Source organism: Talpa occidentalis, unplaced genomic scaffold (assembly GCF_014898055.3).
Source record: "Talpa occidentalis isolate TD23 unplaced genomic scaffold, MPIMG_talOcc4v2.1 talOcc4.7, whole genome shotgun sequence".
NCBI classification, from domain to species: domain Eukaryota; kingdom Metazoa; phylum Chordata; class Mammalia; order Eulipotyphla; family Talpidae; genus Talpa; species Talpa occidentalis.
The window spans coordinates 128038624-128061861 of NW_023605083.1; the positions used below are offsets into that span (position 1 = coordinate 128038624).

Sequence of the window (23238 nt, forward strand, 5' to 3'; positions counted from 1 at the left end):
ATAAAAACATTTCAATACTAGGCATCAGAATAGGCGAAAATACTGTAAGATATAATATTTTAAGTAAAACCATCGGAATGTATTTAAAGCAAAGACTGAAGAAAGAAGACAAATATCACATCATGCACAACAAGAAGATTTAAATTAGAGGAAACAGTTGCCCAAGACGATGCTACTAAGTGCTCGAAAATACAATGAAATCTGTTTATGGATATAGTGGGAATAAACACATTGGGAAAAACAAACAAAAAAGGAGGGAACTATAAATAGAATTTTTGAAGAAGTAAAAGATAGAAGAAAGAATTAATAATTGCAAAGGTCACAGGAACAGACCTCGGGGTAACTGTCCCAGGTATAGAACCCAAGGAACACACACAAGCGCTGATCATAGAGATTTCTTGTGAAAGCAAAACCACGAGAGTACAACAGAGGAAAAACTATTCAAATACCCTTCCTAGAAGCAATGTTAGCAGCTTATAATATTAGTGGGTGAAAAAAAAAGTTTGCTCCATAGCTGAGTGATTTTTCTCTCTGCTGGAAAGAAATAAAACTAAAACATACTATATGCATTCAAATAATTCCAATCATGTAATAAATGAATGGACCTAAAATTGTCAGTACAGACAACCATTATTCTGAATGCTTCTTAAAGTCAGAGACAGTCTTTGTTCCTAAGTGATTACGTAAAAAAACAACTGATTGTCTCATTACTTCAAAACAATCTCTGAATCTTTGATCTCACCCTTTTCTTTCTTTCTTCCCTTTCTTCAAATACTTCGTCACTTGTTTTGGCCTACTCAATATATTATTTCACTAGTAATTTTCATAATTTTTCCCAGCTTCACTAAAGTGTGACTGACAAATAATAAATGTCTTTATAGCAGCACTATTTACAATAACTAAGCTATGGAAACAACCCAAATGCCCAAAAATAGATGACTGGATTAAGAAGATGTGGTCCATATACACCATGGAATATTACTCAGCAATCAAAAAAGATAAGCTCATGCAATTTGCAGCAACGTGGATGGAGCTAGAAGGGATCATGCTCAGCAAAATAAGTCAGAAAGAAAAAGAAAAATACCAGATAGTCTCACTCATAGCAGGAATTTAGAAAAACCAAATAAGGGACCAGGAAAAAGACTAATTAATACAAAGTAAAAATCAAAATCAACAAGCAACTATAAACCAGAGACACACTATGGGGTGGGGGGCGGGGAGGGGAGAGGAAGGACTAGTGTCAAAATAAGCGGGGGGGTGCAATTGTGTGGGGAATATAACCAAAATGAAAATGCATAAATTGTGCAAAACTGAAAAATGATGTAAGAATTATATAAAATAAAATATAAAAAAGGGAAGAAAAAAATAAAATAAAAAAATAATTGTCTTTATCCTAGGTGTACAATGCGATGTTTTGATAAGGCTCTACATTGTAAAAATAATCACCACCATCAGGCTACTTAACTTATCAATCCATCTCACAGTTACCCGTATGTGTGGTGAGAACACTTGAGATGGACTATCTTAGCAAATTTCAAGCACAGAATACATGTTTATTAACTATAGTTATCGTGGTATACATAGATCACAGAACTTATTCATGTCAAAACTGAAAATTGTACCCCTTGACTGAATCTCCCATTTCTCCCACGCCTTAGCCACTGGTGACCTTCATTCTACACCATCACTATGTTTTATATTTCTACTTTTTAAGATTTTACAAGTAAGGAGGTCGTACAGTACTGGTCTTTCAGTGTCTGGCTTATTTCACTTAGTATAATGTCTTCTGCATTTATCCAGGATGTTGCAAATGACATGATTTCCATCTTTTTTTTTTTTAAGGCTGAATAATAGTTATATCCTTTCATCCATAGATGGACACTTAGATTGTTTTCCTGATCTTGGCACCATGAATAATAATGCAGAGAGTGAGAGTGTAGATCTGTTAGAGTGATTTTATTTCCTTCAGCTACACACTCAGAAGTGGAATTGCTGGATTACAACACATATGGAGAGCCCTAGATTTTCTGTTTTCAATTAAAAAATGCAGAGGTGTAAAGCAAAGATGCTGCCATTGTTTATAAAAAGAGGGAGAAAATAAAAATGACCAGCAATTTGGCCACACGTATTTACAGAGGTGCTTCAGGCACAGAGGTGGGTGCTTTGGGGAGCATTTATAGCAAAGCAGATCCTTGCTTTGAGGAACTCAGATTCTTTTTAGTTGCAAGGTGATAAAAATGAAAATGAATGACCTCTTGGCTTTCCTATTGCCAAACTCTGAGCAGATATTTTACAATGAGACACCCTGGCCCCATCTCTGTGAATTGACTTAGGTTCTCTCTGGTGGGGCAGGGCTTGGTGTCTCTGCACAGCTTTGAAATAGTCAGAACTCAGAAACTCTGAACTGAATATTTAGGCAAAGCTGCTACAAATTTCCATAACTAAGGGCCATGTCAGACTGATTTAGAATCGGGCTTTCTAAGCATCTCTTAAAATACTAACAAACCATACACTTTAAGTAGAGTGAAGTTCAAACAAAGCTTAGTGACTCAGTAAACAAATTTCAGGCTTTATTTCTGACCCATCTGGTAGCAAAAGAGAAACAAAGCACACATTTGTCCAGTAGCAACAACTTTCATTTCCTTCCTGGTGGTGCACAAGGACCTCTCAGATATAAATAACACAAATGCCACAAGACTCACTTTGGGAAATAAAATTCATAAAATGTTCAATTTTAATCAATTACTACTCACTTGGCAAAACTTTCTCAAAATAAATTGCCAAAGCCAGATAGAGGAAAATATCAAAAACCAGGATGAAGTGGGTGGCTATGATTTCATTTGAGAAGTCCAGGGTAAAAAGTGCATTTGAATTCAAATCATAGTCGAGGTGTATAAGCTGAAAATAAAAAGTAATTAATTAAAGAAAGTCTGATTTATGAGGCATTTTAAACAGTTGGATTCAGCATAAAAATAAAATAGCTACTTTTGGCCTCATACTGGGGATACAGAGTTAGCAAGGAGAAGGTCTGCTTGACAATTTTCAAATCTATTGGAAGGCAAGGGCATGTGGCCAACTATAATAAAAGTATGTCCCAAATGAAATTGGAGCATTAGCATTTTTACCAAATAGGACACAGTGGGAAAAGGTGTAGGATTCATTGATAATGGCTGGATAAAAGAGAATTTATGCTCCCAGACAAAGCACTGAGGGAAAAACATTTGTCTGTAATGTTCAAGTTAACGAACACTTAAACAGTCATTTTGCTAAGCACTAAATAATGGATCTATAATGATTGTTGCTACCAATTAATTGGAAGGATGGCAGAGTTCAATGTGAAATAAGATGAAAAGAGAATTTATGAAAAGAACTTGATAATCAATTAATGTGTTTCCACACTGAACGTTTAGCTATTTTTTTTTCTATATTGATGTACAAACCTATTCATTTTCTTTTGAATTTCCAACTGGCACTTTATTTATATTATTTACTTTATTTTTTTTAAGGCAATGCCAGTTTATGACACCGTATATGATTCAGAGATAGCGGTTCACACCTCTTCTGGTGAATGTTACCACATGCACCACCAAAGCACCCACAGTCCCCACTCTCCTGTGATGGTAGTTTTTAACCTTTAATTTGTGTTTCTTTCACTTTGTAGATTTTTACAGCTATGTGTGTTGCTCAGTTATGAAGTGAAATGTGAACAGGAATAGTTATTTAGAATTAGAATTGCAGTAAGTCCATATTTAATTAAAAGTCAAAGAACAACTTTGTATTGTCTCTAAGGAATGATAAATTGAGCCTCCATGTCCATTTAACAAATGGCTTGTCTTGCAAGGCTTAAACACTTGCAAAGCTTTTAAGAACTGATCTTTGCAAACTCCCAGTAGTCTTCACTAAGGTTTTAAATCTTATGATGCTGAGTGTGGACATGAGACAGACGACTGAATTCGAAAGAGGAAAGATCTTAGAAAAGCCATTAAAAAACATCAGATTGTTCTCACCTGGGACATTCCAAGCATGAAGGCAAAGGGGCTAAGAAAACTTAAAATCCACTCCAAGGATGTGGGTAGCTGTCTGTTCAATGCCAACAATCCCAGATTCCCCCAGAAGATATTGAGGAGGAGCACAGTCAGCCCAGTGATGAAAGCTTTCTTTACCAACGTGCTCATTAGAAACGCCAAAGCTATCTAAAAGGAGAGAAGATCCAGTTGGTTTATGTTTCAATAAGAATTATTACTTGCATAAAAATGAGATCTACTATATCAAGTTAGAGTTATGTCATTTATGGTGTGTAAAATACAAATTATACTGAAAATTATGCTACAAATTTGCATGACAAAGGTAGAGAAATTGACTGTTACCAGTCTACATGCAGAGAAAAGAGAAGAAAATGTATATGGAGAATGATAATCTAACTGGAAGGCAAGCATTGGATGGGAAGACACTGTATAGACCAACTCACCAAAGACAATCCATACAGGAGAATGAGGGAGAAGACCACCGTGAAGCCAGACAGAATGACAAACTGGGAAGATTTTAAAATAAGTGCCATTAAGAGAGCTATAATGAAGATGAAGCCAGCATACATCAATCCCCAGGAGAGCCTAAAAGGGAAACAAAACGTTATTGTAGTACTTTATGTCAACCATAAAGGAGGCCCTTAAATGGATTCTAACATCATTCATTCATCAACTCATTCATTCAGCAGATGATTATCATGGGTTGAGGATAATACAAGGTAAATATTTTGGAAAGAATTCTTTAGGAAAAAGGAATATTCTTTTTTCTAAAATTATTTTTATTTTTTTAAAGATTTTATTTATTTTTGAATAGAACTGGTTCAAAAATTTTGCTGCATTCTTACTCTGTGGTCTCAGGCTAACTCTGGGATCTCCCTAAATTCTTACAGCCCTGGAGAGCTGGGAGAGACCCCTCAGTGACACTTGGGTCATTTTCTCTTTTCTGGGGCATATCAGGGGTGAGAAACTTCGCACATTTCCTTGGGGACAGGAATTCTGTCACCTCTCGCTCCAAAAACTGCTTTCATCTTTCTTGTATATGGACACCAAATAATCTATATACTTGCCTTTAATGCATCATTTAAATAGTTTGCTTTCTTTTCTTCATCACTTCCTTAACCTTGTTTATTCATATTTTGAAGGGTATAATGAAATAATAACAAAAATAAAAGTAAAACCAACAAAATAATAAATGACACAGAGGAGCTCCTGATTCCCGAACTCTTTCTTTTCCTTTCGGTCCCATCTGGTTGGATTCAGTCCTGTTCAGTCCCTGGATTCCATTCCCATGTGGCTTAGACACCAAAGTCACCATTTCTACCATAGTTTTACCAGTAGATCAAAGGCCATTCCCATGACTCCTGCTTCACAACCACCCAGCAAACCTGAACCTGATGTTCTTTCTCCAGCCAGACGGAAGCATACCATCTCTCCGCCTCGGCCTGGCTGGTGTCACACCAGCGACAACTTATTTCATTTGGAGAGAACAAGGGAAGAAATCAGGGAATCATTTAACCTGGAAGAAGTCCCAAATTCCTACCTTCATTCATCTGAGCTACCCTTTACTCACCAGAATGCTGATTCTCGAAGACCCATCATGGTCATCAAGCTCTTCATCTTCTTCCTCTCTTTTGTGACATTAATAGACACATAATAGATGACTAGAGAAAAGGAACTAACACATAGGGAAAGGCAGATATCAATTATGGATCCTCCTTGAACAATGAAGGTGTCTATCTTCATGATTTTTCCAGTCGTTGACATCAACTGCTCCATCACAGGGTCATTTATCGTGATCTGAAGAAAGATATTGGAAAAACACAATTTATATTTAATGGTTCACATATCCAATTTTTCTTCAATCATCTTTTTTCCTATGGGTCTGATGCTAACTACTTATTCCACGTACTGAGACTGTCTCAGCTGCCCCAGGCATTCTGCGCTACCCACAGTTTTCAGATTTTTACTGTGTATTTCATCACCCTCCCGCCTAACGTCGCCTAGTGATTTGCTTGAAAGCCCTTGATTGCCTTATGTATTCAGCAGCCTCCTTACCTCAAGCTTTATTTTTATTTTTTTAAGATTTATTTATTTATGCATACAAGAACTGGGGTACAGGCCAGAGGTGCGGGGGTGGGGGGCAAAGGTAAGAGAGACACAGTGGGGAGCAGAACATGTGAATCCATTGAAATACACTGCTGAGGGGGGCAGTGGGGAGACAGCAGATGTCTGCTGTGACATGTGGGTAGCTCCCAGGCTGGCCAGGGATCAAACTCATGCTGCAGAGGCTGCGGATAGCTCCACAGTGCTGTGCTTAACCCTTGCACCACCAGGGAGGCCCAAGCTTTAGTTTTAAATGTAATTTTAATTAAGAATTTTTTTATGGCATTTTCCACTTAAAGGCTTTTACTTGTACACTTCTCAGTTCCTTAGTCCTGCCTCTTGATAGCCTACTTCTCCTAGTCTACTAATTTTCTTTTTTTAAAGATTTATTTATTTACTCATATAAGAACTGGCATGTAGGCCAGAGGTGCAGGTGTGAGAGGATTCACCAGAGACAGAATGGGGAGCAGAACAGATGGATTCATTGAAATACACTGCTGAGGGGAGCAGCGGGGAGACAGGGGAGGTCTGCTGTGCCTTGTGGATCAGCTCCCTGGCCGGGGATCAAACTCAGGCCATAGTGGTTGACGATAGCTTCATAGTGCTGTGTCTTTAACCCATGTGCCATCAGGGAGGACCTGTTTACTAATTTTCTTAGTATATGCTTAGGTAGAAAATTTCTGGTTTTTTCTTTTTATGTCTCTATTCCGTAGGGCATTTAGCAATTTAACCAAATTCTGTTGGAAAGAAACCCTTGGGTAAGTAAAAGAACAAGGTTATCCAATTATTTTCTTCCACAAAGCTTCTGATGCTTCTAATGCTGTGAGTCTGCACTGAACATTAATTGGCACACAACATTTTGTACTTACTTCTATTATGGCCGCATTGATGGCAGCTTGAAGAGCCACGAAACCTTTCTTCCAGAATTTTGAAACTTCACACTCATCATTGTAATAAGTTTCATAGCAATGAGCTTTCCGAAAAGAAGAAAATCATAACTGTCAATTTGAGTTATTTCAACCCTGATGGTTGGAAACTGGACTTTATATTGACCCCAATTCCAAATGTTCTGATTTTGACCCATAGCTTATGAAAACATAAATTGTAGTAATGATTCTCAAAGCTGGATGAGCAAGGGAAGCTCCTGCATTAAATTATAATGCACATTGTAATCTTTCTCACGCTCTGTGCTTCTTTGCCAGTCGAGGATTTTGTAGAACTCATTTTTCCCAATACATTATCACTAAATGTTTTTCAAAAGTTAGCAGGGTCTAATATGAATTGAGAAACACTGGAAGTTTGGAGGCTATAGACAACTCTCTAAATTATATCAACACATCCTTTGAAGAAAAAGTTAAGTTTTTAAAAAAGGTCCACTAGTTAAGTTTATGAAAAATTTTATCCTTTTTCCGTAATTGTGATCTTAGTATTTTTTTCTCCCAGGTAAATTATTAGTTGCTACTATTTTTCTTTAATCAGTTATTGATTGTATCTTTTAAAAATTGTATTTTTCAACTAATTATTATTATTAACATTTGGTGTTTTTTGTGGGTATCTTCTTCCTTTCTTGTGTTTGTGATTCTTCTATTCTTGAACACTTTAGACATGTTTGTGTAATATTTTCTCTTGTGTTATATTATCAGTTATATTGATAATTTCACTGGGAAGATATATCCTGCTTTGTCACTATATCCTGACTCTCAGGAGATACCTTTTAATGCCTATTCTCCTCAGACTGAACTATAAATTCATACCCAGAGACATTTTATCTTTGTGTACTGAGTTGAAGGTTTATAATCTCTTTTGTTGTGGCACCCCAGAGCCTGGCCAACCCAGGATCACTTTATCCATGTTCATTGTTGGTTTTCCCAGACCTGGCAGGTGAGAAGAATAAGAATCCCAAATTTAAGGGAAGGTGACCTGGAGCTACAAATTCTCAAGGGGGAATTCTGTTTTGTTATCCAGGGCTCATGAAAAGACAGACAAGCTTCCTTTTTTCCCCTTTGTCCATGGGAGACATTATTTTGTCTATTCTTTCACTGAAAAGAAAGCTTTTCCATATTCCAAATGAATATGGGGATCTTCACCTCCTATAAACCCAGGATCCTCTCACCTGTCCCCTTGTAGTTACTGCAACTCAAACCTCTTGGTTACTGAGGTTGGAAAGGTCATGGAGCATTAATAATCTCTCACTGGGATCTGGTGCCCTCCTCTTCTGGACCCTTGGGAATTTCCCTTATTTTTCTTCTAAGGTTACTCAAATTTTTTAAAAAGATTTATTGATGCATACAATAGCTGGGGTACAGGCCAGAAATGCGGTGGGTGAGAGGATTCACCAGAGACAGAGTGGGGAGCAGAACAGGCAGATCTACTGAAATACACTGCTGAGGGGAGCAGCAGGGAGGCAGGAGAAGTCTGCTGTGCCATGTGGGTCAGCTCCCTGGCAGAGATGGAACTTAGGACTTAACTCCTAGGTCACCAGGAGGGCCCTTACTCAAATTTTTAAAGGGAAGTTTGCTCAGTTTTGTCCATAAACAGCTTTACTTTCCTGTAAAAAAAGTATGTTGTATATAATAGGTGTGTCTACAGGCAAGTATATGCATATGTATGTGTGTAAATACATGTATATATGACCATATTCAAGCACCATGTAATACAGTATGTTAATACATACAAAAATTAATATACTTTTTTAAGTCTTGTTAATTGCTGATCAAATTTTACTTATTTGCTAGTCATTTGTATAATGGGAGGTTATGACTTTGTACCTCAATGATGTACACGTGTCACTCACCTGCTCCAAATTTCAGTGCCAACTGTGCCAACACATCATGAATATGTACATTTTTAAACATGCTGATTGGTCTGTTACATCAATTGCAGACAGAGCTTTAGGTTTGCTGCACTAACATCTGTCCCCATACAAGGCTTATGACATAACTGAAAGAAAGAATAGTGTCACTTAGAGCTGGGCAGTTACCTGTGTGGTCACTGTGTTCCTTCTTGATCGGGATTCTCCTTCCCAGCAAGAATTTCAAATGATAAGCGTGTGTCGTAGTAAAAATGACTCTTACTATTTCCCTATGCTGGAGAGAAATGCTTTCTCCACCATGGCATGATGATAATTCTTTCATACTTTCTTCATCAGGGCATCCCACGATTTGTTCACCTGCCATTACAAAAGGGGAATAGTATGTTAATCATTAGGAGAAGACCAACTTCAAGATGTCCTTTTCAATTGCTTTTAGTAGAATTCTTAAGGAAATAAAATGAAGTCAAGTACTAACTTTGAGTAAGTCAGGCAGAGTAAAGTTTGGGAGAGACATTTCTAAGTGCTAACAAGATACAATTAGAAGGAATATATGAAAATTTTTATTTTTTAAAAAAAATCATGGCTTTTGGTAGAATCACAAAGTTGGACAAGCTCTTTAAGCCACTTTTAAACCAATTAACTGCTTGGTGAGCTGCTTTTCAACTCACATTTATGGGACAATCTTTGTAGATACCCACTTAGGGTGTGCGTTCATGTTTGTAAAGAACAACTGTTTTTATTTGCCTAATATTCAGCCGATTGAATGCCCTAAAACTCATTTGGGACACTGCACCTCTTCCACTCAGCATCATGTAATTTGAATGTGGTTCACAGGGTGACCTGGGATCCCAAATGATGGGCAATGCTAATACTGTATCCCCTTCTCCAATGAGGCTCGTTCTTGATGGACCATGCCCAGCACTAATCCAAAGGGACCATTTGTTCCAGTGGTTATATCATTTCAAACTGCATTAGGAAAGATCTGAACTCCCTCTGGAGCTGTGTTCATGTGGGTTTCTTTCTTTTCTTTTTTTTTTTTTTTTTTCTTTTTTTCCTTTTTCTTTTTTTAAAGATTTATTGATTTATTTATTTATACAAGAACTGGGGTACAGGCCAGATGCATGGGAGGGTGAGAGGATTCACCAGAGACAGAGTGGGGAGCAGAACAGGCAGACTGACAAAATACACAGCTGAGGGGAGCAGCGGGCACCGACAGGAGAGGTCTGCCGCGCCATGTGGGACTCTCGCCTGCCTGCCGGAATCAAACTAACACTGCAGAGGCTGCAGACAGCTTCACAGCGCTGTGCTCAACCACCTGCACCACCATGGGAGGCCATCACGAGGGTTTCTGAAGACCAACTCTGCTTCTGTTTGGGGAAAGCCGGCCAGCATGATGGCGCACACCCCACTACAGACCTGAGAGGTAGAGACATGTTTTCCTTTTTTGGTGACACACTATCAGCTGTGCATGAACACTGTTTTTCTTTAAGCTAGGCAAATAAGACTCCTTTTGTTGGGGGTTATAGGGTTAAAAACAAGTTCTAGCTTGCCCAGCAGACAAAGATGGGCTTTAATTCTGCTCCCTTTTGCAGTGAATTCAATAAATCTGCCTTTTCTGTCCCTCATTCTGTCTCTGGTGAATTCTTTCTTCCCCTGTAATACTGCTGTGGGGACCTGCAATGCCTTTTCCTTAAGACATGTTGAATTGGGATTCTCACTCTCAGTTGAAATATTCATTAAAAATCAGGCATCGTTCATCTTATTTTGAATATGGTGGTGATGGGGCTCAGAGGGCTAGATAATTTACAAAAACTATGCTACAGTCACATTCCAGAACTACATTTGGTCAGAGGACCCTGATCTCTTGCTGTGCACTAGACAAGCTTCTCTGGCTTCAGGAAATCGCAGAAGTGATCGCAATAATCATCATGCTCCATTTAATTCCACTGGTAAATGTCTTAACATAAAGGATGAAAACTTGAAATGCAGAATACTTTCAACAGAATCTACAAGCAAACTAAGGCAATCTTTTTGGTAGTAACAGGTAAGAATAAAACTCCTACAATCAAATGCAAGGAAAGCAAAGAAAGAGTTTGTTTTTTTGTGTCCATAATAACCAGCAAATATTAAAGCAATAGACTCACTCAAGTAATAGTGCTTCCATAGCAACCTGTCAACACATGTCTGCTTTTCAAAGTCTGCTGATGTGTGTATTCCGTGCTGCTCCAAGCCCATGAAAGATTAGCAGATTTTTGGTCAAGAGACTGCACACTCTAAATGATATTTCCTTGCCTGGCCAGAAATACATTCCCAGTTTTGACTTATATTGAGTAATGGTGTCTTATTAACAACAGAGGGAAAGTATATTCACCTGTCATGTAATCTAGAGATATTGACAACCGACGTGGTTTAACAACTGATACTGCAAATTAAATGTATGCTTCTGCACACAAATGAGCCAAATATTGACATCAGGAAAGGAAAACTCACCTTTGATGAAGGAGGCTGAGGCTGCTTTAGCCATTATCTGTCTGGTTGTTTTGTCCAGAGGTGCATATGCAATGATAAAGTCAGAGTCACTAAATGAATCTACCTGTCCCAGGTCTATGGTTGGCCTCTGAGAAAAATAATTAACATGATGACTCCCGGGAATTAAGTACAAAATAAACAGTAGGAGCAACGTGAAGAACCATTCCTACAGGATCCAAAAGAAAGAATAAAAAGAATAGTTATTCCAATCAGTCATCCACAAACATTTGCTCCTATAATTTGTTGTACCTTTTTTTCTCCCTAAATTCAATATATCCCAGATTATGAATTGTTGAAAAATATATACAATGAAGAATTCAGCAATCTGAGTAATCCCGATGGGCTATTAAAAGAAATTCAATGGTAATAATCCATGAGACAGTCTACAGCATGCATTCATTATAATAATATGAAAGGCAACAGCACCCTTCTGTTATAAATTATCAGCTGGTGTTACAGTGAAGGCTTATGCAAGCTGGACTTGATTCAGCTGAAGGCCAGTGTGTTACGACATACATTTTGGGTCATTGCTCACTTAGTGATAATATATTGTTTGCATGACAAGATTCTGGTATCAGAAACTCAACAGAATGCAGGTGACCTGATAAACACTGTCTTGGTCAATTATCAGTATTCGTCATTTGTAAACTTCTAACCAGAAATCACTTTATTTCCTCAATGTCTGACTGTAGAAAAAAACTCATATTAAATTTCAATTTAGTTAAATATGTTACTGAGTGACACACACACACACACACACACACATATTTGATTATAAAAAGCTACTAAAGATGAACCAGAATTTTTGTTAAATGGTAAGGTTACAAGAACTAATGATAACTTTCCTCTTGGTACTGGAAACATTCCCAATGTTTCTTTTTTTTTTTTTTTTTACTATTTTTGAAGAGAATGATTTTGTTTTTATAAAGGGAAAGATATAAAAGTGAAAACCTTAGTTACTCTTTCTGTGAGTTAATTTGTTTAGCATGTCTTCAGAAAACCAGTATTTAACCTGAGATCCATGAGTGGGAACAATTAGTAAAAAAGTATGACCATTGGCTTTGAGAACATTTATTGGATTCTGTATTTCTCACTAGCTCACGGCTTTTAAATCTCAATCAAAATGCTTTCAGGTTTATTTGTGGTTGAGGAACTCCTTCTGTTGTATAAAGGTCTTTATTTTTTTGGAGGGTAGAAAAACAAGCCACAGATACTTCCCAAGAGATCTATTTTCTGATCATAAGTACGCAGTGACCCAGAAGTAGATACATACTGTGAAAAGCTCTCTTTTCTTTCTCCATTTTTTCAAAAAGTTCTTGCAGAGTAATGCCCAAGTTTGATGACACACACTTATCTCTCTCTTTCTCATTTCCCCTTGTTTAATAAGGAATAAAAGGAGAAAAAAAAGTAAATGTGAAGGTCTTAATAAGAGTCTGCAAACACATGAAATAAGACAATTCTCTGAGAACTCAGCTTTCCAAATGAGAACTTAGAATCCGAGGGCCCCAAAATGAGCAGTTCATTGCTCCCCTGCTCTTCCCACCCCTCAACTTCCAAATTCCACACCTCCTTATTTTTTCTTTGTTGTACACTGTGTCAGTTATCAATTTATTGTTTCTCAGATACAACCTCATATTTCACAGCATTATGAAAATAGATCCGGCCCTTTTAATACTATGATGAAAAACTTTTTCCTACTCCAGTAGAAAGGACTGGAGAGAAATAGCAGGCCGAAGAGGTTCTTTCTCCTGCATCAGTGGGGTTCATTTGCCTGGTTCTTTGAGAATGTATTTTTTTCCCCACTGCTTTGACTAGATGCTTTTTCCACTGCAAAATGCCTGAAAATTGCTGGTTTCACTGTTTTCTCCAGCTCTTGACTTAGGGAACAAGGGTGTGTCTGGGAGCCTCAGACCGCAAGAGTGTCTCCCCCAGAGCTGTCTCATTCAGTTCTCCTATTGCAAAAACAGTGCATTCCAGTCCATATGCTAAAAACATTGGGGCTTCCCTGCCATTCTGGGGGGCTGCCAACACACCCCATCAATCTCACCTTATTCAACACCTTTTCCCCTCATAAAAGTCTGTTCTTCCTTCAGCCTTACGATGCCCTTTTCTTCTCCCAGTCCTTATTCAGTTATTCTTCTACTATCGCTTACTAATTCTCTCTCTTAAATCCTCCCGTAAGTGACTGTGGTTTCCTCTGCGGTCACCCAGACCAATGCACACATGCACCCCTGTTAGCCTCAGTAAACACATCCTTGCATATCTAAAATAAATGATCATCTTAAACATTAATTTATGAAAATTCAGTGGAATCTCTGTTATTTCTAGCAGAAGTCCTTGCACTCTGTAGTGATTTCTTAGGTAAATACTGTAATGTTTTCTTTCCCCATTGGGAAAAAACCCTTATTTTTCACTTTCGTTCTATGAAAATTTATAATGTTGAGATAGAAAAATCGCCAGAGTTTAGAACTCGGCAGATTGTAAGAGGGAGTATATTCTAGAATATTCATATCCCTCTATCTATCCTTCCATTCATCTGTCTGTCTACTATCTATCTACATATGTTTATCATTTATCTGTTCATCTATCTAACTATTCTTCCAAATCATAATGCATAAAGTCTCAAGAAAATGTTGCTAACTTCCTAACAACAGAAATCCAGATGGTTTATAGCTTCTTGAGGCTACCAAAGAGCTGAGGTCACAAGGAAACCAGGAGACCTGACTTCCAGAAAGTAAAAGCCTCCTTCCATGCATGATGGGGCCCAATAACCATAGTAGTTTCTGGCTTCTCAGAATGTTTTAAGGGAAGGAGGTGTAAGCCTCCTGGAGAAGCTTCTCAGCCTTTTACAAAGACCTGCTGTTGCCTCTTGGGTATGGTCTGAAGCAACAGCCACTACTCCTGGCCCAGAGACAATCCGTCCATCCCCCACACCCAGGCACACTGACACTGTGGCTAAGGGGTAGGTAGAGGCAAACAGTCATCTTCCCCAGAAAAGGGCAAACACACCACCTTCCCTAGAACTAAGCCTTCCCCCTTGGAAACAGCAGTGGCATCTGCCATTGAGAATGGGCTGGAACCCTTCCCGCCACTCCCCCAGAACAAAGTTGCTGCTGAGGTGTGCTGTGAGGACCTGGTGTTGATATGAAGCACAGATAGGCCACGGCTGAAGGAGAGAGGAAGCTCTCACCTCCCATGACCGGCAACAGATAGAGGAGGGCAGGTGGCATGATAAACCAGGAAAGTCTAAAAAGATGGAAATGGCACCAAATGATTTTCAGGTGGCGATGGTAAAAAAACTAAAAACTAGAAAATTTACAAATATGTAGAAACTAAACAACGTAATCTTGAACCACTATTGAGTTAAAGAAGAAATCAAAGATGCACCAGTCACCCCAGTTTTAAGAAGCCTAGTGTCAGCCGATAACCATGCAGAGGAGGAGCAAACCTATCCAAGTCCAGCAGTGCCCCTGAGACAGGCACCAGGCACCGCCAAAGGCTGTGTGGATTTTCTGTCGGTGTGAGATGTAAACACAGCGACAGGCCCAGCTGTGTCCCCTCCGCCTGACTCTTCAGCTTCTGCTACACTAATGTTTCTCTTCTTTCGGGGACTTTTCATTTTTGAGTTCGAACTTGGTCATATGATCAGAGGAATGATTGCTCTGGAAGATACTGCTTCTCTGAACTATTTGAGACAGTTACACTAAATTTAACAGAAAATGTAATTTCTTTCACACAAAAAAGTCTGTGATTTCCTTCCATCATCCATCATGATGCCGAAGTCACATAAGCCTAGTATGTAATCACGACATCCACAATACATCAGAAACCTTTCGATTATGCATGTACAATAAATAATACAATGAGAGCGCAAGAGAAAATGTACCAGGTTGTTAGAAAGGGTCGGAGACTCAGAGAAGGATCAGCAAAAGCTATTGTGCGTGAGTTGGTAAGCTGTAGAAAAAAGCACTATTGTGATAGCAATTTCACTCAGCTATCAAAGCATACATAAATTACATTTATTTTTATCACCCATTGCTAACTAGACATGCAATGGATTTTCCAGGCTAGTGTGGTGTGGGGAGTTTTTGATAGATTTGAGTTTGTGCTTAAGATAGAAGGTAGAAATGTATTCAGTCCAACATGATGGGCTTGGATAGGGATGAACTGGATTAAGAACCCAGCACCCTTTGGCTTGAGTGTAGGCCAGTTCATGGTGAAAGTATCCCCTGGACTTTACCTAGAATTGCCTGCAGAGAGCAGCATTATCCCTCTGTCGTTGTACCAAGAACCAGAAACCAGACAATCAGAAAGCAGTGTCTCCTACCCAGGAGTTAGCCCATTCAACCTTGAGCTGTGTGTGTGTGTGTGTGTGTGTGTGTGTGTGTGTGTGTAGGATTAGGTTACTCCTTTCTCTCTCTATTTTTCTGTTGCAGTAGGAACCCAGAATACCTCCCAGAAAGAGATGCTTTTGTGCATAACCAAAACACTACATCTTTCCATAATCCTAATAAGCCAATACTACACAACTCCTGGAAACCATGGGACTTGAGTGCACTCAAAAGGTCTTCACTGCAGAGCAAAAAAGTGTTTGTGAACCAAGTTAAAGAAAGTTAAGAGATCCTGGAGCAATCATGGTCCCCTGGGAAGCATGCCAGGGAGGTGACTTGGAAGATGAGTCAGGACTTGGGGGCTTGCAGTTGGCAGTTGGCTTTTAAGTGGTGAATCTGGAGCAAGGGGTCAGGTCCCTGTACCTGAAGGTCAAGCTGGCCAGGGATAAGAAACCCCCTCGTGGCCTCAAACTCCTCCACAGCCATAAGGAGGGGGTGTGCCCTGCCTGGAGCAGCTGTTCTATTCCTGGAGAAGGATGATGCTCTGGGGGGTACTATTTCAGAGGAAAAACTCAGTTCTAATGTGCAGGGGTCAGCTCCAATGGGAGGCATGCTTGGCGGAGACAGCTTCCAAAAGTTATGCCAAAAGAAGAGGCTACCGAGGCTGCCTGATGAGGATGAGGTGAGAGTAGGTAGAAGCGGAGGAAGCACAGAGCTCATAAAGCCCATGAACAATATTTGGAGGATGGAAGGCGGTTCCCAGGAAAAGACATTAAGTCAGCGTGTCCCTACAAGGACTGGGGATCCCCACAGGTGGTCCCCAATACAGAGCATGCAGCATAGACACTTGGAAGGGGACTTAGCAAAGCAGGAAAATAACATCTCACTGTGGAATCAACCATGGCCCCGTGGAGCAGGGGAACTTCATTCTGGCTCCAAACCCTTATGGGTCCCGTCATGAATTAGCATTGCCTGCTTTCTTCCCCAGTTTCTGTCTGCTTGGAATCTATCAGGAGACCAAAGAGTACATGAACCCCCATTTCAACATGGAGTAGGTTCTACTTTTCCCCTCTCATCTGGTCATTCCACTGAAGACAAATGCAGACATCCTAGGAGCATGAAAGGTCTACTTATTGCAAAGCGTGTGATAACACTGAGGTAACACTGCGCTAAGAAGAGCTACATATTTCCCATTCTGATTCATCACTCAGTGTGCACAGAGCAAAAAGATCTTGGAATTCATCTTACATTCCCCAAATTCTTACATCATGAGCATGAGAGAAAGGGACAATAAAAGTATTTCTGTAAACATTCTTGGTAACCAGTCTCAAAGTCAGAACACGTTTTTCCAAAGTGCTCCTCCCCCAGATTATTGTGCAATAAATAACTATAACTTAAAGCACAATTCAGGTTTGCAAACCCATTCTCAGCATTCTTTTAGTTCTTCTCAGCTTATCAACAAATTTTAGCTTTTGCCTACAATTGGTTTCTGGCTTAAAACCACTTAATTGTTGCATAATTTCCCAAAATGTATGTTTTACCTCCATACTTATATTTATATTACATTTAAACCAAATATTCAAAAACATCAAAATAGTCAATTAATTTTCAAAATAATTTCCTTACTGATGGTTGGCATTGTGTTCCTGAAGCCTGATTTGTGACAAGAAAATGAGAAAAGTCCAAAGCAAAATGCACAAGACAAAACAGAAAAAAAAAAAAACTTACCTTTGAGAAATTAAAAGCAAGGAATCTAGAATCTAGAAACACAGTTACTCCACTGATCGCCTTATTTAGAAGAAAATAATTCACAATTTTTTTCCCCTGGGCTCTAGACTTTGCTGTTTGACATTTGGGAAAAAGTCGTTGTGAAGATGGTTTTCAGAAAAGTATGATCTCAGTCTATTGGCTCTTTCAAACCTCACGTTGATGTGATTACACTTGGCCGTTTGCTTTTTCATTGACATTCAGCCACATCCTGTGGGGCAGTGGTACTTATCCTTGGTAGCTTGGGGGCCATATATTCTAAAGAGCAACCAAATAGAGGAAATTCAACATCAGCAATTATAGCATAGTCCAATATTATCTTATGTCCAAGATGATTGTGGCTAATATCAACATTTAAAGCTGCCTTTAACCCTGAGACAGTAAACAGCTTCATCAGAGAAAGACTCTTCTCTCCACTCTACACATGATTGACATCATTGCTTGGAGACTCAGGATTTTTATTCCTGTGTGTCAATTTCATTCAGCTCAGAATATTTTCTGTTCTCCCCTGAGACATATGCCTCACTCTAGAAATCATTTAGATGTGTGTTGTTTAGTTTCCAAGTGTCTAGAGATTTTCCTGTTATCTTTTTGTTATTTCTAATTTTATTCTTTTATAGTCAGAAAATTGACTTTCATATCTCAAATCTGTTGAGACTTGTTTTATTCTTTAGGAAATAATCTATCTTGGCAAATATTTCCTGTGTGCTTGCAAACAGGAGGTTCTCCTGTTGCTGAGAATGATATTAGATAAGATTCACTGGCTCTAGTTGGGTGATGGTGTTCAGTTTTCTATATTTTGGCTGATTTTCAGCTTACCAGTTCTGCTGATTACTGAGACTGGGGTATTAAAGATTTTAACAAACATTAAGGGCTTTTCTATTCTATTTTTCTAATTTATTCAGAGAGACCTATTCTCAGATCTCTCTGGTGTTGCATCACGTCATTTGAAGCTGTGTTGTTAGGTGTATAAACATTGAGGACTGGCATGTCTTCTTGGTGAATTGACTTTGTCATTATGTAATGTCTGTCTTTATCCCTGGTAACTTTCTGAATCTAGTTTCTCTGATATTAATATACCTGTTCCCATGTGCTGTTAATAGATATTTTGATGGTACATTTTTCCATCTGTTTATTTTCAACTACCTCTTCCATTATTTTTGAAGTGAGCTTTTTTTAGACCGCTGGTAGCACAGCCATGTCTTTTTGATTGCAGTTGTAGCTTTTTAAATCCAGTCTGATAATGATGTCTTTTATTTGGTGTGTTTAAATGAGTTACACTGAATGTAGCTACTAATATGTTTGGATTCGGGTCTGCCATTTTGGTATTTGTTTTCTCTTTGTTATCTCTGGCTTTCATTCTTCTGTTTCCTGTGTTCTTTGGGGTTGAACTTTTTAAAATATTTCACTTTAATTGACCCATTTTTTAAACTATATATGTTTGTATCATTATTTTACAGATTGTTGAAGGGATTACAAATGACTCGCCTAACTTTGCACTGTCTACAGTCAATGATCAGTGAGTGGGTTTCATGCCAGGGGTTAACAATTCTAGGAATTTTGTGGTGCCCACGTCCCCAGTAGCTCCCCCTCCACTGGCATCTGGATTGAGAACACTTCCCTCCTTCTGGGATGGCTCAATCCCTAACAGAAATGATGGCCATCACTCTTCCAGGCGCCTCCTGGGTTGGGAAGTCACCTCAGAGCAAAAAGGTCACACACATGTCAAATAACATGTGTAAGAGCAGATTCCTGGTATGATTTACTTGTCACATGGTTAAAATACACAAATCCATTTGTTTATGTTCGAGAAAATAACAATTTCTTCCATTTTGCAGAATATATAACAGCTGATCTTAAAGGGAAGAAAATAGTGGTCGGAAGGTTTTTTCTCTGCACAAGCACCAATGTTTTAGCACTTTCAGCACAGCAGCAGGAAGCTATGGAAGGAAGAGAGGTTGCAAAATGAAAATACCTGGGAATTATAGAGCGAGACATAAAACACAGGTTTTAGAAGGCGCAGATAAACTCAGGAATCTCTTTCCTAAAACCATTGCAGCTTGCCTTAATGGAGCTGAATACCTATTTTAAAAAAATTTATTTTGTTATTTTGTCCAAAAATGTAATCTGAGTTACTGATTGAATACCTTTCTTGTGGACCAAAGTAGACTGGGACGGACAATTATTTTTAGCCTAACAGGCTAAAAATTCACAATCAACAGTGTCAGATCAGTACTGGGCAGTGCCAATCTAGGGAGACTGACAAATGACTACGGGACACAGAAAGTTGGGGTGCTCAAGTTAGTTATAGCCTGTACCTATGTAGAAACACAGTAAGAAGCAAATCATTTACTTATTGTCCATGTCTGAGCTTATCTTAGAAACTCATCTAATATTTATCTAAATATTTTATTATTTTATAATTTAAAGATATTTTATTACAACATAGTAAATATTCACATTTGAAATTAATTTTATATTTAAAAGGGGGAGATTAGACTTGCTTTCTCGTGTCTCAGCTAAGTTCCTTCAAGCTAAAGGAATTTGTAAGAAACAAAGACTAGTGTTAGCTTAAAAGATGTTCACCATTTTCCTGATTGTGTCTTGTGCTCCAGAGTTTTATGAATCTGACTCTGGTGCCAAGTAAATGTCACTGTCATGTTGAGAAAAATTATTCAGAGTTTAAGGGAAAAAATAATCTAGTATTTTAAACATGGATACCATGAGCATTTTAAAGGCAAAAAAAAAAAAGTAAGAAAATTTTAAATGTGAAATGAATTCAAGAAGCATCCTATGGAGTAAGTTATTATGTTGTGTTGATTACAGAAACATATAACACCTGAAGACTAATCAATCCGTGTACGGTTGACATTGCCAAATACTTGCTTGGTGGAAAGAAATCACCATGGTGACACTTTTTAGCAATAAAAGTTTTAGCTGCAAGCGTGAAGACTGAGCTTTTTGCAGAATGAAGCTTATGCCTTTCAGCCACATCCACAGACAAGGCAGGTCTTGCTGTTTCCCTGATGTTCATTTAGCACCAGTACTGACAGCTCAGGAAAACAGCTTTGTTGTTAAGGAGGATGCTTGGCAAGTGACAAGTGTGGCTGAAAAATTCAGTGTTGAATAACTCTTCTGAATCTCATGGCTTAACCTGGAACAATTATCTTAAAATCACACTTACAGTGCAAAAGCAATGGGAGTAAAAATATTGGTGCCTGAGAACATTTAATGAGCCCCACCAAACTCTCAGTAATCAGCACACTCTTCAAAACCACACATTTGCAGGTGAAAAAAAATCTGCTTGTTTTCTTCAAATGTGTCCTTTATGAAACAGTTAAAAGGACTCATTTTATTACAACCCAATCCTTAATCACATGCCATTTTTCATAGGCCGAATGATGGGGCAGAGCACACAGAAAGCCGTTGAGTTGCATGCTGAAGAATGACGATAGTTTCAAGGAAAAGTTCTTGTGCAATTGTTTGAGCTGAGCTGAAGTAAATGCTCTGTAACTGGAACTCCATTTTGATTTCGCAGGCCAACAGGTAGACATGGAATTTGACAGATGTTTTCTCAAAACCAAATGAAGGACTTCATGTTTGGAAACAGTTTCTCAAAACTAAGTGAAATAAATCACTTGAAGAAATACAACTCTGGTCTCCATTGCCTTTGATAAAATTAGATTGAGCACAAATCAGAATTTTGGAATTCTTGCCACTGAAGCCCTCCTTACTATTCTCCACAGCTCCACGGACAGTGTCTCTACGAGACCTTATATGTGACGTGTCAGTGCTATTTCCTCCATGAGATCATAATGCTTTCATGGTGAAGACCTACCTTTTTTTCTTTGCATTTGTCACACCGTCACACACTTAATACTTCTTTCTTTTCTCTTGGATATTTTTGTGATCCCTTCTCATCTTCAGGTCTCCTTTCAGATGTTGATCTCTTTGTAGAGTGATGTATAAGAAGTCTAGATAAGGGCTTCCTTTATTCTTGTCTCTAAACATTGACCAGCTCTTCTGGGCTTCCCCTCTGGGGTTGACAATATTAGCTCCTCACTAAAAGGCATATTTTTCTGTGGGAGGAAGGTAGTACTGGTGAGGGAGACAATAGTGCAGCAATACAGAACTGTTTTGGGGGAATTTAAGCCCTCAGTACTCAGAAAGCAGAAGTACAGCAGTAGACCAGCCCCATCCTCTGGCAAAAGCAGCAAATCACAAGCTTAGTACTTCCCACCTGTAGCAAAAACAGCATTTGCTGGGGGAGGGAGAGTTGGGAGTGCTTATAATTTGGTAGGCATATTAGTCAAGGCTCTCCAGAGAAACAGAACAATAGGAGAAATAGTTGATGATAGAGAGATGATAATAGATGGATGGACGGATGGACAGACAGATGGACAGACAGACCTGTGTTACCTGTGCTTCTGATCCACCATCTATGAATTGGAGACTCCAACAACCCCTCTGACTCAGGATGCCAATCCCAGTCCAGGTCGTTTTCCTGTACCTCTGAGCAACTGGCTCAAAATCAGTTTCTAAAACTCCTTCCTTCCTTGGATTCAATTAGTTTGCTAGAATAGTTCACAGAGAGAAACATGTCACTTAATAGATTACTGGTTTATTATAAAAAGGCATGATTCGGGGAGAGATGGAAGAAACACACAGGGCAAGGTGTGGGGAGGGGCCACACTCTCTGCGAGCATGCCCTTCTCCCTGGATCTCCATGTGCTCACCGACCAGGAAGCTCTCTGAACTCCTTCCATTTTCTTGCTTTTTTTGTGTGGCAGTTTTATAACACAGTCATTACTGATATGATCCTCAGCTCTTGATTCAGTCTCCACACATGCCTCTCACCCCTGATGCCTAAAGGAGGAAAGAAAAGTCCTAGCTCTGCTGGAAACTTAGTCACCATCTGAAGATTGGGGTCCAAAGTCATCTCATTAACATAACAAAAGACACCTTTATCTTTTTCATCCCTTAAAGAATTCCAAGTGTTGCGCCTCCCCTGTGACGCAGTGGGTTGAGTGCAGTGCTGTGAAGCTGTCTGCAGCCTCTGTACTCTGCGTGGGTTCGATTCCTGGCCAGCCAGGGTGATTTCCTCATGGCACAGCAGACCTCTCCTGTTGTGCCTGCTGGTCCACTCAGCAGTGTCTCTGGTGAATCCTCTCACCCTCCCACGCCCCTGGCCTGTACCCCAGCTCTTGTATAAAAATAAATGGGTCTTTAAAAAAAAAAAAATTCCAAATGTTTTAAGAGTTGTGTCAGAAATAGGGATAAAGACCAAATATTTACTTCTTATTATAAGTCATAATTATTACAACAGAAACACAAACACTCTCCCAGAAGTTTCAGAGCATAATCTTATATTTTAGCATGTGTCTGAGGGGTACCCAGGAACCCCAAACTATTAAGAGGTACATACCTTAATCCATCATCTGCTACACAAAGGCAATATGCATAAGAGAGAGAATAAAAGGATATTCCTAATAAAAGTTTCCTCCCCAAAGCCCCAAATTATCCATCTCCTCAAGAGCAAATGCCTAGCCAAACAAAGTTGGCCTGAAAATTTGCCATAAGTTTAAGACATCGTTAGGTGGGAAATAGCAAGAAGAGTTTTAGGCAGGTCTTAGAGAACTAGGACGAAAAGAGATGCCGTATCAAGACAACA

At 38.9% G+C, this 23238-nt stretch overlaps 1 protein-coding gene across 2 annotated transcripts in view; it reads right to left on the reverse strand.

Annotated features, from left to right (window-relative positions):
- The window catches only part of LOC119232623 (ABC-type organic anion transporter ABCA8-like), a 59347-nt gene extending 36714 nt beyond the window's left edge, over positions 1 to 22633 (reverse strand). Inside the window, exons 1-11 of one of the 2 annotated variants that reach the window (XM_037494735.2) lie at positions 21987 to 22633; positions 21406 to 21646; positions 17529 to 17825; positions 12743 to 12843; positions 11431 to 11635; positions 9109 to 9297; positions 6998 to 7101; positions 5596 to 5822; positions 4469 to 4610; positions 4008 to 4193; positions 2754 to 2898 (exon numbers count right to left, since the gene is read on the reverse strand). In XM_037494735.2, coding sequence (XP_037350632.1) covers positions 2754 to 2898; positions 4008 to 4193; positions 4469 to 4610; positions 5596 to 5822; positions 6998 to 7101; positions 9109 to 9297; positions 11431 to 11635; positions 12743 to 12838 — 1294 coding nt within the window. In that variant the 5' untranslated portion in view covers positions 12839 to 12843; positions 17529 to 17825; positions 21406 to 21646; positions 21987 to 22633. Of the gene's footprint in view, positions 1 to 2753; positions 2899 to 4007; positions 4194 to 4468; positions 4611 to 5595; positions 5823 to 6997; positions 7102 to 9108; positions 9298 to 11430; positions 11636 to 12742; positions 13028 to 17528; positions 17826 to 21405; positions 21647 to 21986 lie in introns of those variants that run through there. The other variant, XM_054689709.1, reaches the window with a different exon arrangement.
- Positions 22634 to 23238: the final 605 nt, after the last annotated feature.